The 16,426-nt window shown below is 31.1% G+C and overlaps 1 protein-coding gene across 1 annotated transcript; it reads right to left on the bottom strand.

Moving 5' to 3' along the window:
* Positions 1-15,452: 15,452 nt before the first annotated feature.
* Positions 15,453-16,199, bottom strand: LOC110116580. Its single transcript, XM_020850226.2, has one exon. It carries the CDS (start codon positions 16,197-16,199, stop codon positions 15,453-15,455), a length of 747 nt encoding a protein of 248 aa, XP_020705885.2.
* Between the last annotated feature and the right edge of the window lie 227 nt (positions 16,200-16,426).

Raw genomic sequence — 16,426 nt, 5'->3', positions numbered from 1 at the left:
AGTTGACAATGTTAAACCAGTAACTACACCAATGAGTTCGTAAGTGTAGTTGGACAAGGACTCAAATAGATAATCTATTGATCAAAAGAAATTTAGAGGTATTGGATCATTTATATATTTGACTACTAGCAGACTAGATATATTGTTTAGTGTTTGTTTGTATGCTAGATTTCAATCTGATCCAACAAAATCACATTTGACATTGGTAAAAACAATTTTGAGATATCTTTTGGGAACACAAAACATAAGGATTTGGTATCCTAAGTTAAACTCTTCATTTGAAACTGTTAGATATTCTGATTAAGAATTTGCAGGTTGTAGGGATGATCAAAATAGTACATCTGGAACTTGTCAATTTATAGGAAATTTCTTTTTTTCTTGGTATAGTAGTATATAGAATTATTTTGTCCTATCTACTGCTAAACTGAATACATTTCCTTAGAAAGTTGTGTGGCACAAGTACTTTTGTTAAAATAATAATTAATTGACTTAAGAATTATAATTAGCACAATTAATATTTTTTGAGATAATACTATTGTCATTTTCATTTCAAAGAATCCTATTCAACATTCTATAACCAAGCGTATAGATATAAGGCATTACTTCATTAGAGATCATATAGCGAAGGGAGAAATTAAATTGACTCATGTTTCTAGAGAAAATCAAATTGTATATTTTTTTACAAAACCACTAGCCTTTGAAACTTTTAGCACCTTAAAAATAAGGTTAGGTGTGATTGATCTTAATGCTTAAATTAAATGTTCTACAAACTTGGTATATTCTATGTTTTGTGTTTGTTTGTTTTATTTGTTTATGTTCATTTATTTTTTATTTCATTTTTATTTTTATGTGTTAAAAATGGAAGTATGTCACTTGACTGAAAATTTTTTTTTGATAAGTTTTTTTGAGCTTCATGTATTATTCTTTAAATGTACTTTTTGTATTGTACAAATATTTTTTCATCATGTAAAAATTTTGTAAATGAAGTTGAGTAAACAAAACATAGATTTTCATAGGTTTTGTAATGTATAATGATGTCATCATACGATACGATTAGCACTGATTCGTTTGAATGTGTGGGGATGATTTCCCCTATTAGTTTCAGTTATTTATTGCTAACCATCGTGGATTAAATCACTTTCGTCTATATGATCAAGATTTCAATTTTGTAGGGGATGAACCTAACCGCTTTAAAAAGGATCTTTAAAATTCTGATCATCCCAGATGAACACCTGTTCATCTGTGCAATCAAGTGGTCAAAAAGTCTGTATGAAAGGACACCGCAGAAATAATATTTTGCAAAAAATTATTTCATCTTTGGTCGTTCCTGTTTGTATGTAAGAAAAATGTTTCATCCCGTACAATTCCAAAATCATACAAACAAAGAAAATTTCATACAATATAATTGATCTTTTTCTTTATATAGAAGGGTTTTGAAATCATTTTTCATTCACATTCTATTCCTTTCAAAACTCTGTAGAGCCCTTATCTAGGAAATGGCCAATTCTAGTAAAAATCCACATGGTTCTAAGGGTCCATCATCTGGAAGTACAATAGAATTAAACTTTCTGTCTAAGAAGTATGAGGATGCATATTTTACTGTCAGGATCACTCCTTGTAGACTTCTAATCCAGGATGATCTTTAGTTCTCCGTAATGCCTTTATTTGCCTCTACACAACTATCCTTAATTCTCATACTCATATACGCCTACCACAAAGAAACTTTTTTTTTATTTCTTGGACAAATTAAAGTCAATGAGGACCACTCTAGGATAAGTTTCAATGTCAAGAAACAACATGTAGAGATAACCAAAGAAGATTTAGGCATATTTCTTTGACTAAGAACCAAGAGGATTCGAGCCCACACCTTAACCTCTAGAGCTAATTATGACTGGTCTAAATTAATAAATTTTTCAGAGGTGTCTCCCAAGTTAATCATTTAGCTCGAGTCTACACCTTGAACCAAAATGGCTGGATCATCCAGCATGACTTAAGAACACCAATTATTCCTAGGGTTAGTGATCGTGTGAATATGACTCTACTTATATCCATTATCATATATCTTATTAAGACTTAAAAACCATTTGATGATTCCCAACTCATTATGGATTACATGTATAACCTTTCTGAAATTAGACTTCCACACCATAAGAGGAAAAGGAATGTGTCCTTAGAACAACTGGTTGCCTATATCTTTCATAAGAAGTACAACCTTATTCATCCTGATCCTCCCACAGAACTCCTGATCTATTTTACCGATGCTTATTTTCAATCACTATTTTGGAGAGATCGGATTTCTAGTGATGATACTGAGGGAGAGGTGGGTTTGCCTGCACCTACACATGGACCCAACCAAATTAACTTTTAGGAAATGGTCTAGCGGTTTGATCATTTAGAGACTCACTTTGATCATCATTTTGATCAAATTGAGACTCAATTAAATCAGCCAGATGCGAGATACCAGGAGAATATGGGCTAGATCCAAGATTTGTTTGTCATGGTCAATAACAATGTAGATATGATGAATAGATATTTTTATATGTTTAATCAGCCTCCACCTCTATACTAGGGCACCTCCGAGTTCTACGTGTACTTCATTATTGTTCTTTCTATCGAGATTTTGAGAGTGTTATTATGATGTTTTTCTTTCATATTTTTAGTGTTTGATATATGTTGTTAAGTTTTTAAGTGATGATGTTGGGTGCTGTTATTTGTGGTATATTTGGGAGTGAATGTATGTGAAACTTTTTGTATCAATGAAAAATGCCTTGTTGTAGAGGCACGTTCTTGTTTCTTGCTACTTGAAATGTTGATATGTTTAATAAGAAAAAACTTTTGAAATTGATCATTGAAATGTGTTATAAATTATTTTGCTTTACAAATTTATTTCCTTATGAAAATCTAATCTTTCAAAATTTTAAATTAGATTATAACTGGATTTTGGTCATGAGATTAATTTCATAATCTTTTAGGCAAACATAACTAGAATATCATTGTTGAAATATTAATGTCTTAATATTTTTTATTCCTTTTTCAATATACTTATTTTTGTTATTAGTGAAATTTGAATTTAGATTACTTATCTTGAAAAAACATACAAAAGTAAATCAAAATAAAATGCACAATGTGTGCAAAAATTAAATGAATGCACAATGGTTTTTAAAGTGACAAGAGACATAAAATTAACCCAAATAGAAAAGATGCACAAAGTGTGCGACAAATACTTGAAAAGATGTGCAATGTCGCCAATTGATTTTTTTTTAAAATTGTGTTCTTTCCACTATCATATATTCTCTAATACAAATCAATCTAATTAACAATTATATTTTATATTGAATTTCATAATAACTAATCTTCATTTCATCATTTTTGCTATAATCATATTTATTTAAATAGTCTAGCATGAATCATGACTTTGATTAATTTTTTTTTTTTACCTTAGTTGTTCTTTAATATAAATTTTTAATTTCTTTCCTTTTTAGTCTTATTGAATTAATATTGTAATTCAAATTTATTTGAAACCATTTTCTAGATCAATTCTTTTGGTTTATCTATTAAAATTTTTCATTTCAAGTTCTCCTTCCCTTTTTGTTATTGTTAAAAAGAGGAGTAATAATATTATTTAATTGATTCATATTTGTTTTGTGATATGTGTATGTTTTATATTTGTGTTTTTTTTAGGTGTATGTTTTTTGAAGAAATGGACGTGTTTTGTGTTCGTTCATATTTGTGTTTTGTGTTCGTTTTTTGTTTGAATTTGTTTTTTGATTTTTGTGTCTTTTATATATATACACGGGAATCCCTAGATTTACATTGGTCATTCATTTAGTGGGAGCTAAGGATAAATTTCTTCTTTAATGGTTAACTCAAATAATAATTGTTTTGCCATCATAAAAAAGTGGGGGATTGTTTCAACTTAGTTTTTATAACTATGTTTTCATATCATAGGTATTTTTGATGATTCCAAATATTATTGTTTTGATTACTATTTCTCCTAGCATATATTGGATATATTGTTTTTCTTATTTATGTGTACTAACATCTCAGGGAAATCATACTCCAAATTATTAAAGAGTTGAAGTTAGATTAGATTAGGGTTTATTGTAAATGGATTCTGTATTTTAAACTTTTATTGAGTCTAAGAGAGTGTGATTATAATTGGGTAACCATGCACACACACTAGAGGATAGTTAAAACTTGTAAATTTTAAACTAATTATACTGTAAGGTTTCTAATCGTACGGATCGATTTATCCAGTTAGTTCCTCCACCAAGTAGTTAATCAAATCAATGACAAAAAAAATTTTATGTATTGTTCGTAATGTATGAAGTTGGCTTTGTATAGATGACAACTATAGTTGATAAATGTTGTGAACATTTTTTCCCATACAAACAAGAAAATTTTTTGAACTGTTCTGTTGGGACGATCTTGCATTCATATAGACGATGACTAAAGTATGAAAGTGTTGTAAACAATTTCATCCATAAGAACAGGAAAATCTTTTTAACTGTTCATCTGGGATAATCTTGAGTTCATATAGATGATGTCTAGAGTATGAAAATATTGTTAACTTTTTTGTCCATATGAATAGGTAGATTTTTTGAACTGTTCGTCCAAGATAATCTAAAGAGCGTACATACAATGTCCAGAGTACGAAATTGATGTGAACATTTTTTTCCATATGAAACATGATTTGATGAAAGAAGTTCATACTATATGATGTCCATTCTTACATATGATAATTTTTATATGAAGTTAGTTCATACAGGATAGCATGCATAGTATTTTCAAACTATTCGTATGTATAAACATCAATCATATTGTACGATCATGGATGCTAAAAATTAAAATTTTCAGTTTTCTGGATAGTTTTTTATGTCTTTCATATTCAAAGTCCTTTAAAATTGACTTGGATGAATCATTCTTCATCATTTCTTAGAGATCAAGTGAAAGGATGATTTGCGAGAGTGTTTGAGAGAGAGTTCTTACAAGTGGAGTGTAAAGGATTCACAAGGTTACTCATTGGTGAGAAACTCTTTTATTTGTGTGTCAATTCTTTTCCTTTTTTTCTTTCTAGTTGCTCAAGAGAAGATCTTTGGAGAACACCTGACACACTTCCGACATTTGGAGGGTGTGAAAAGATGACAGACTTTGCCAACACTTGGAGGGTGTGAAAGAACAACGGTACAATTACGACACTTGGAGGGCATGAAAGAACAACGGTTCTATGCCGCACCGGGGATTGGTGGAAGAGAGGAAAATTATAAATGCTTCTTTGCCTTACTATGGAGTAAAAGGAGAGTCACTTTGGTAATAGTGTAATACATGAAGAGGGAGTATTCAGGGAGTGGACGTTGGTCTTGTTGGACCGAACCAATATAAATTACCATGTTCTTTTTACTTTTTTGCATTTTATTTTCAAAAATTTATTATTGTGGTTAAAAACTTGATTACAACAACAACAACAACAACATCAAGCCTTTATCCCACAACGTGGGGTCGGCTACATGAATCCTTTTTCTCCATTGTGTCCTATTAAAAGCCAAATTCTCATTTAAATCTAATAAAGAAAGGTCATTCCTAATATTTTCTAACCAAGTCTTTTTAGGTCTACCCCTACCTTTCTTAACACAAGTCAAATCTAATACCTCTACTCTCCTAACTGGGTCGTCGGAAGGCCGCCTTTTTATGTGACCAAACCATCTAAGGCGACTCTCTCTAATCTTATCTTCTACTGGAGCTACTCCAACCTTTTCACGTATATGCTCATTTCGTATCCTATCTCTAAGGGTAAAGCCACTCATCCATCTAAGCATCCTCATCTCTGCCACACTTAACTTAGTATTATGCTTCTCTTTTAATGGCCAACATTCGGCACCATAAAGCATTGCAGGCCCCACTACCATCTTATAGAATTTTCCCTTAAGTTTGAGGGGTACATTTCTATCACAAAGAAAAAAAATTGTATTGAAGTTTTAAAATGTTTTTTTATTTAGGAGGGAATTTTTTACATTTTCAATTTATCCCCTCTTGGTTAGCGTTAGGACAACTGCACCTATACGGTCTTTTTATTTTTTTAATTTTTTGTTTCCCACTTTTGTGAGATACTTCGATTTTGGTAGTGGATGATCATTGCTTGTTCTTCCTTCCATGAATATTTAAATTAGTTTTTAAGGAAAATCATTTGATAATTAACGATGGGCCTTCTTTGTTTGTTAAGAAGATTTTACATATTGCTGGGAAAGGTAAATGTGCTATTTCGAAGGTCAGTTTTAAAAGCCCTTTTTTAAAAAAAAAATATTAAAGGAAAGAATGATGGTGTTAATAGAGCTATTGATTATGAAGCTTCATCCTCATATGTTTTTAAGATTTATGTTAATATATTTGGGAATGGTAATTCTTATTCTAGGGTATTTGAAGGTTATTTATCAAATGTCATGGACTATTCTAGATATTCAAATAATTCAAAATTTAATACAACTAGTGTTGATAGTATTTATTCTGATTATCAAATTCCTTATCAAATATTGCTGATGTTCTTAATCATGATCTTATTTATGTTTGTCAATGTGTTTTTAAATAATTAAATTTATGTGATGAAGTGGTTATTAATTCTTCTTCTCCTTCCAAGAAACCTCTAGTTCAAAATGATTTGCCCAAAGTATGAAATAAAAGGCCAAATATCATAATTGTGAATTTTGACTATGATTAATTTATTATGAAATATGGTAAAGTGTTATATTATATGTTCAAAATATATTGGAAAGCATAAAGAAACTTCAAAATGCAGATGTAGTTAAAGTGTTTGGAGAAAATATTACATTCCATTTTATTAGCTTTGAATTTCAGTGTCAATAGAGACAGTTTGGACAATATCATCTAACTATTTTGTGACTAGAGTGTGTTTGGTGTTCATTTCATTCATTAGTAGCGATGGAGTTATTGTTGTCTAATGGGGATCATAATGTGAATATCCATATTATTGGGATGGATAAATGGTCTCCTACTTTTTAACCATCTTCCTTGAAGGGGTTATCAACACCTATTTGGATAAGGATGCCTAATCTCCCACTATAATGTTAGGATAAGGTTAATGTTAGCAGAATAGCTTCTAAAGTTTGTATTCCTTATATATTTGATAGGATTATGCTTCAATGGTGGAGGAGAGAATTTTCTACAGTTTGTATTCTTATTATTCTTGATAGCCAGCTTTCATTTGGTGTTTGTGTTGAAGGTATTCTAGGGTATTTTACAAAAAAATATTAAATATGAAAGGATTTCTAAATTCTTCTTCAATTGTGGTGAAATTAGGCTTTACAAAAATAACATTTTAAAGTTGGGTTCTAATATTAAAAAAATATTGTACATAAAGTTACTGCTCAAATTGTTGCTCATTTTTCTGATGATTTGGAAGACACTATTAATCTTGATAAAGTTAATTCAATAAAATCTATAGCTATATGTTAAATAAATGTTGTTGAAGATAATGATTAAAAGTATAGACCTTTCATTCATGTTGATTATGGTAAGTTAAAATTTTAAAATTATTCTAAGGGGAGAATGCTTTAGAATTCTATCATATTGAATGGTGTTAAGCATGGTACTTAGAGTTTTGCAAAGAGTTGTGAAGGAAATATAGATGTTTATTCTGGTCACATGAGTTTTAAAGATTTAGAGTTGATAGTTGAAGACATCATTTTATCTCCACCAAAAGTTTCTGATTTCTCTATTGGAGATGTTGGTCTTAATTTAAATAATTTGAATGATTTTTCTTTACAAGGTGTAACTTTTATTTAGTTTAGTATGAAACCAAATTCTAATTCATATGATATTACTTCTGATGTTAATATATTTAATGTGTTAAATGGGATCATTGATGAGGAGGATGATGTTGTTGACTAATCTTAAGATTATGTGAAAGAATTTTTTGGTTTTCCTTAGTTTGAGATTAATTATAAAAAAAATTTAGAGATTCTATTGGAGTTGCCTCCAAAGAAGGTGATTGATTCTCTATTGAGATAGAACATACTAAAGAACATAAAGGATTAGGTTTTGTTAAGTTGATTCCTAGAAATAGGAAAGATGATGTTTTTAACAAAGATAGATATAGGGATTCTTCCCTATAACTAATTAATGTCATTAATTGCCTTCCAAAATTTTAGAGTAGCTAGAAAAGGTAAGCTTCTCCGTAGTTAAAGGAATTTGTTAAATAGTATAATGTATTTTATATTGGGTAGTTTGAAACTAAGTTAACCTCTATTGATAGAAAGGAAGTTAATTTGCTTATTGGTGTTGAATGGGACTTTTTTTATTTTTCTTCTGATGGGTTGTCAAGTAGTATTCTTATGTTATGGAAATCGAATATTGCTTCTTTCTTTATATTGAAAGCTTCTTCTCAATTTGGAATTGGTGAATTAAATGTTCTTAACAAAGGTGTATGGATTATTTCATCTATATATGAGAATAAGGATGTGCACAAAAGGAGTAATGGAATGAAATTGAGTGTTACTCTTCAAAAGATACTCTTTCGGAGGTAGGTGGGGATTTCTACTATATAGTATCCAAGGATGATAAAAGGGGAGGTAAATAATTTTTATTTTCCTAAAGGCCTAAAGAGATGAATTCTTTTATGGCTAATAATGATTACCATGATTTTTGTTTTGTTGGGCTTAAGTTCTCACAATTTAATAATATGGAAGGAGGGGCTCATATTTTAGAAAGGTTGCATGGTGTTTTTGAACTCTGTGGCTTTAAATTTGTCCCATTTAATAGTGGTGCATCATTTTGTTTTTGAATCTTTTTAAATCTAATCCTCATTATAATAAGGTTAATATCTTTTAATATTTTTGGACTTCATATCATACTTCTTCAGCTAATGTGGTTAAGTCTTGGATAAAAAGGGATGTTAAAATTTATGCTGAAATTCTTAATATTAAATTTAAAAGGTCCTTGAGAGCATTGTATTATTGGAGTAAAGCCAAACTTAAAGACTTCATTAAGTTGAAGGATTATGTAAAAATTGATATTTTGGAGTTGCATATGGAGGAGTCCTACAGAGGGGTGCTTTTTGAGGATAAGGTCTTATTATTAAGATCTTAAGTGAATGAATTGAATATTACACTTGCTCGTTTAAATAGTTAGTGCAGATAATGAGCTATGGTCTAATGGATGGCTGAGGGTGATACCAATTCTAAATTTTTTCATTCTCTTGCAAACGCTAGAATGAATGGAAATTGGATTTATAAAATTAAAGATGCTAATGAGTTCATTAAAGAAGACCAAAGTGGTATTGAAGGAAATTTTTTTAATTTCTTCAAGGATAAAGGGAAGGAAAGGAATTATTTTCTTGGTTGGTGGACTTCTTCATTGTGTTTACTGGATGATTCTTATAGGGCTTCATTTGAAGTGGGATTAATAAAGTAGGAAGTTCCTGAATTGTAGAAGCAACTCGGGTGTAACAAATCTCTAAGTAATGATGGGATAACTTATTTCTTCATTAAGATGTATTAGGGAATTATAAAGGAGGATGTTTGGAATGATACTAACAACTTTTTTTTTCTTTTGGAGTATTATAAACAATGATTTATAAGAATGTGGATGAAATCTTTTTGAATGGATTTAAATTCATTCTTCAGGAACTGATTTAGCAAGAATAAGTTGCATTTGTGAAAGTGTTATAAATCTGGGCCCAAGTTATATGATTTTGATGATAACAAAAATTATTGGATTCCTTAATATACTTTTATCTACTATTATTTCATATTTTCTTTTTCTTATGCACAACATTTCAGGTCCACCATACACTTGTAAGTTTGATCAGCTCAAGATGTGATAGATTATAGTTATGTATGTCACAAAATATTTGTATTTTCAATTATTATATATTTTTATTTTTCTCAAGTTAAATCATGTATCTGGTGGATACTAAGCTTGGTGACCATGCACACATACACTCAAGGGAGTAAATTAGTGATAATATATGAAGTTGAATTTTCTTAACAAATTGTATTATATGATCCATATCATATTGTATGAATAACTAATCAAAAAATCATTAATATAACTAATTATGATAATTAATGAAAGATGAATTAATCAATGTATGATGAATATAATATATGGCAATAAGTTGAAATAAAGATCATAGTCACCAATAAAATTTTTTGGTAATATGTTGAAATTGAAATTTTGTACTCATCGTACTGTAAGATATGTATCTTATTGTACGATCAAGGTAAATCATGCCTAAAATAATCCTATGATTAGGGAACGATTATGGATTTATTGATCTAGTCAAACGGTATGGAAAAATTTTAACAATCAAACTTTATGACTCAGTTCCCATATGGGATGATAATTTATCATTGTCAATAATATGAGACAATAATCCAAATTATTTGAACCAATTATATTGGATGATGCGCTAAATTGTCCTAGACGTTCAGCTCAATTCTTTAAACTATTTGTAAAGCATCTTGTCCTTCTTATAGTCTTAACAAAGTACTTTGCACTAAATATATATGACGATCTATGATTGTACTATACTATCAAAGTAACTAGAAATGAATTTAGGGCTTTTTGTAAGGCCTTGTTTAATCTCTCTCAAATAACATAATTCAGGACTTTGGATGCTATGTTTTCTTAACAGGGATATTTGAGAAGAAGATTTAGGAGAGCTTTAGAAAGTAGAGTGAGAGCTGGTATGAATGGAGAACTAGTGTGAGGGGTTCACATGATTGCTCCATGTAAGTGTCATTCCTTGTTCCTCTAAATGTCTGTTTATGTTTCTTGGTTGGCTCTAGGATAAAACTTTTCAGCTCAAGGACATGGTACTCTACCATTACCTGAAGGGTGAGAAAGGAGTTTATGGCTCTTTGCCTTCTCCAAATTGGTGAAAAAGGAGTTTGACATTCTCTTCCTTAACTAGAATTGAGAAAATCGATTAAAGGTCTGTTTCTATCACCAGGAAATCACAATGCTTTTGGCTCTCCATCACACCAAGTTTGGTGGAATTGATTTGATTATGGGATTCTCAGCCTTGATTTCGGTGTAAAAGGAGAGACATTATAGTGATAGTGCAATACTCAGAAAGGAGCACTCCATGAAGTGGACATAAGTACATGTTTTATCGAACAATTATGATTCAAGGGTGTTTATTCTAATTTTTATTCTCACAGTTTACATTTTTGCATTTTAATTCTGTTATAGCTACTTAGTAAAACATATACTCAATGCTTTATCCTACTAATTAAAATATAATCATTGCTTCTTAGATGTTTAGGAAAATTTGTTCACTTCTGCACTCAGTGATAATTATTACCTATTTTTTAAATATTAAAAAATCCAAAAATATTTTCTTGGTTTTTAAATCAAGAACTTAGTTCTTAAATTTACCAATTCACCACCTCTTAGTGTGCCTAGGGAGCAGTTCACTAAGTCTTAGCATCCATACCTAACTTTTAGTTGGTATCAAAGCAGGTCAGGAAATTTAGATTTTAATATCTTCAAGTGTTGATCTAATGGCACATTTTTGTAATAGGAATCTTGCCGAGGGTTATTCCCTAACCAATCCTCCTCTATTTGAATACATCCCATTTGACTTCTGGAAAGCTCGCATGTCTAAATTTTTATAATCCTTTGACAATAGAATTTGACATATTATTAAAAAATGTATATTCCCTTTAGTGAAAGAAGTTATGATTATAAATAACTCACACAATTGAATGGTAAATGTTTAAAATATTTTTAATGTGCTTCAAAATCTGAGGATTATATGCGAGTATTCACATGCTCTACTGATAAGGACATATGGGATAGACAGTCTATTACAAATTAGGGAACTAGTGAAGTTAAACATTCTAGGGTAAATATCTTATTGCATGACTACAAACTTTTTTGAATACAACCTAGCAAGATGCATCTGAATTGTATATTAGGTTTACTTAGATATTGACATCCTTGCATCCACTAGAAAGAGAACTTTCTAATTCTAAGATTTTATGATGTCTACCTAGCTCTTACGATGCTAAAGTTATTTCTATTTCAAAATCAATTGATTTTTTTTTTGATGAAATGCATATAACAAGATTTTATTAAAAAGAAATACAAAAGAAACTAAGTGATTGTTCCACAATCACAGTCCTCCTTGAGTAACAAGGAAAATCTAGGAGGAACATTATTACAATTGAGACTATCCCAAAAAAAATCTAAGGAGCAAGCATAATTAGCACAATAATCAGCTAATTTATTGTTATTTATATGGACAAAGTTGAAGAAAACCTGATTGAATTCAGAAATAAAAGAGAAGTCCAAGTTGTCGAGTTCTTCTTCAAAACCTGCTTGCTTATTATAGATTTTATTGAATAAATCTATAATGTTTTTATTGTCTCCTTCTATTATGATTCCTTTGAAATTATATCTCTCTTGGAGCATAAAATCCTTTATTGATAAGATGGCTTTCATTTCCATTTGTGCTGAATCCCAATGCTTATGTTTGATACCAAAAGCACATAGAAATCTACCTTTATGATCTCTTAGTACTCCGCCTATTCCAGCATCATAGTTACTCTTAACCGCAGCATCTATATTTAATTTAACCCATTCGGTTGGAGGAGGAAACCAATGGCTTAACAGCTGTGAAAGCTGGTTAGTTTCCCAGTAAACCGAATTATTTTTGAAGGAACCTATAGCCATACTGAAAGCTTTGGCAGCTATGAAAGATGAGCAGTCTTGAATACTTCCGTGAGTCACTTTATTTCTATTGATCCAGTTTAAATAAACCACTGAACAGTAAATGTTACTAGTAAAAGGATCTTTAGAAGCCATTAAGGACAAAGCTACAAAGCAATCTTCCATGGAATTAAAAATAGGAATAGTTATTCCCCATTTTCTTAAGATATAGAAAATCTGATCCAATTTTTGGCATTTGATCACTATGTGCAAGTTGTTCTCTTCAGTATTACACCCTCTCAGACAATTTATTAATCTTGAAAGATTTCTAGAATTAAGGAAACAATAAGAAGGAATAGCATTTAAACTAAGCCTCCACCAGAAAATATTTACACGTGGATTCACTAGCAGCTTTTTCCTCCATTTCCATGTAAGATCTTCATCTTTATTTGTACCAGAACATTCAGAAATTAATGAAGAGATTATTTTATCTGAGAATCTAAATTTAAGCTCCGATTGATATTGGATATAATCAGGATAAATTTTGATATTTATAATAATATCAACCAAGTCAGGTCCAAAAAAAAGTTTTAATCTTTCTTCATTCCATTTTCCTTCTTGTATGAAGAAATCCAAATGCTAGATATGCTGCCCCAAATCTGCTATAAAAGTGGGCCATCTTGAAATTGGTTTGTCATAAATCCAAACATCTTGAATTATGTTGATGTTGTTCCCCTTATAGACTCTCCATCTCAATACATCTTGAAGAGCTTGAGAACCATTAACAATAATTTTAATTGTAGGAGAACTTTGAGCTTTTAGTTGAATGTTCCAAGGTAAAGTACCATACATGGCCGCAAGAATTCTGTAGAGAATAGATGAATCTCCTGAAATTAGTTTTCAAGCGAACTTTTCTCTTAAAGGTTTAACTATAGAAATCAAGGATTGAATGCCTTGACCTCCCAAATCAAGAGGCTTGCATATAACCTCCCAAGAAATATAATGAAGACCTTTGCTACCATCCTGTTTATTCCAAAGACAATTCCTACACAATTTATCTAGTTCTTTGAGTAAACTCAAAGGAACTAAGGAATGAGTAATGTGGTAGATTGGAAAGGATGACAGAATAGATTTGACTAGAAGAATCTTCCCTGTTAAAGAAATGTATTTGTTGCCCCAAACATTCAAATACTCATTAGCTTTGTTTAGAAGATGAGAGAAATCCATCCTAGCCGACCTCCTTAGCATAATATTAATCCCAAGATATTTCAGTTCTTGAACCACTTTAAATTTTAGGATTTTGGACAATCTTTTCTTCCTTTTTCTCTTAACCGACTTACCAAAGAGAATGGAAGATTTCTGGATATTGATCTTTTGCCCGGTCCATTTACAGTATTGATTTAAAATTTCTTTTGCTTTCTTCACACAACTCCCTTTAGCTTTCAAGAAGAAAATTATGTCATCGGCATAAATAAGATGCGAAATATTCTCAACATTAGGAGCTATCTTAATCCCCAATTCTTTGCCATTTCGCTTAACCTCGTCTGAGAGTAGTTGAGAGCAAAAAATTAAGAGAAAGGGAGAAACAGGACAACCTTGTCTAAATCCCCTTTTAGATTCAATCCATTCCGAATAATTTCCATTAACAATGATAGAGAATTTAGTATTTGAAACACATTGGATGAGGTAATTAGCAAACTTATCCGGGAATCCCAAATTCTTCAAGACTTGAGTAAGAGTAGACCAACTTATACTATCATAAGCTTGTTCCATGTCAATTTTGATAGCCATTAGCCCTTTTTTAGCTTTGGAGAATCTAAATTTGTTGCAAACTTCTTGAGCTAATAGAATGTGTTCAGAGCTAGATCTGCCTTTGATAAAAGTAGCTTGTTCTTCTGAAACAAGTTTTGGAATAATGAATAGCATTCTGTTTAATAACATCTTGGCTATCAATTTATAAACTGAAAGACATAGACTAATAGGTCTGAAACTAGAAGGGAGTATCGGATTTTCTATTTTTGGGATTAATGTGATCAAATTCTCCTTCCAACTAGGACACATGGTTCCTAGTTCAAAGAACGATAGAATAGCTTTCCAAACATCATTGCTTATGATAGACCAAAAGGTTTTGATGAAGGAGTATGAAATCCCATCTATACCAGGAGAAATATTTGCTTCTAAATGTTTAACCACCTCATCAAGCTGTTCTTTTTTAAACTCTTTCAAAAGGACTCCCTTGTCAAATTCATTAAGCAAATTAAATTGTTTCGGCCAACCAGAAAAACAGCAATCTTTTTCTTGCCATTTGTTTTTGAAAAAGCTGACAAAGATATCTTCCACTTCTGAAGGATCAGAAGTTAATTCGCCATTACCTCCCTTAATTTGGTTAATCCAATTAGAACTCCTCCTTCCCAAACTGTAGGCATGAAAAAATTTGGTGTTTGAGTCACCGTCTCTCAGCCATTTTGTTTTTGCTCTCTGCTTCCACCAGGAGTTCAATCGAGATAATGTTATATTAAGCAGAAAAACTTTGGATCTCAACATTTGTAATTTGTCTTCAGTCAGCCCCCCTCCATCTGCTTCTTCTAATTGCAGTTCAGAGATATCTATTTTCAGCCTTTCCTTCAATTCAAACAGGTTTTGGTGTTTGTTTTTACTCCAGTGGTAAAGAGCTTTCAAAACTCTCATAAACTTTTTTTTAAATCCGAAGCATGATCACCAACCATATTTTTATTCCAAGATTTTTTAACAATACCTGTAGAAGCGGCATAAGAGGACCAAACTTATTCATACTTGATGAACCTTTTTCTACGAATAGTTGGATTGAACAAGTTTACAAGAATGGGGCAAAGATCAGACGCTATTCTAGGAAGATGTTTAACCACTAGATTTATAATAGAGAGCAAAGCAGCCGAATTCAAGAAGCATTTGTCTAATCTTTCCATGATTCTAGCTCCCCCTGTCTTTTTGTTGCACCAAGTGTACCTAGGACCAATAAACTTTAGTTCATGAAGATCACATGAACTAATAAAATTGTTGAAGTCTTGGACTCCTTGAGTGTATTTGAATCTTTTCCCTCCTAGTTTGTCCTTCTGAGATAGAATGCAGTTGAAATCCCCTCCAATGATTATTGGATAAACTGGGTTAGAAATGCCTTCAAGCGTGTTCCAAAGGTTCTTCCTCTTGTATAAATCATTATTACCATATACAGAAGCAATAATCCATTTTCCCTTGTTAGCAATGTACAATTCTTCTATAATTGTTTGAGGAGAAGACAACAAGATGGAAAAAGTGGCAAGATCCTTTCTCCAACAAACCATTAGTCCACCTGAGATATCTTCAGCCGGATAACAGTAAAAATCCCAAAGCTTTCCTATAAAATTGTCACAGTCTTTTCTATCAAAAATGGATATCTTAGTTTCAGATAATCCAACAAAGATCAAATCAAAATCTTTAATGCATTCCTTCAAATAGTGGGAGGCCTCTTTCTTCCTTGCCCCCCTATAATTCCAAAACATTATGGAAGTCATGGTTGATAAGAAATGGGATTGCTCCCTTTCTTACCTTTAGTAGATCCTCCTCCTTTCCTGCTATGAGAGATAATGTTATCCTTTCCCAAGGATTTCAGCTCCTTTTGAAGTTTGAAATCAGATTTTTGAAAGGGTATGTTTGAGTTCGCAAGTAATCCCTCCGGATTTACAAGAGTTCGCAAACAACCTATCCCCATGATAATTTCAGAATGAGAATTAGTCTTTTC

This window comes from Dendrobium catenatum, unplaced genomic scaffold (genome assembly GCF_001605985.2).
Source record: "Dendrobium catenatum unplaced genomic scaffold, ASM160598v2 fragScaff_scaffold_1193, whole genome shotgun sequence".
In the NCBI taxonomy this organism is placed as follows: Eukaryota; Viridiplantae; Streptophyta; class Magnoliopsida; order Asparagales; family Orchidaceae; genus Dendrobium; species Dendrobium catenatum.
This window is presented reverse-complemented; position numbering and strand designations above follow the sequence as displayed.

Bases quoted from the DNA above. Each gene is read 5' to 3' on its own strand.
- LOC110116580 (XM_020850226.2), bottom strand. From the start codon at position 16,199: ATGACTTCCATAATGTTTTGGAATTATAGGGGGGCAAGGAAGAAAGAG.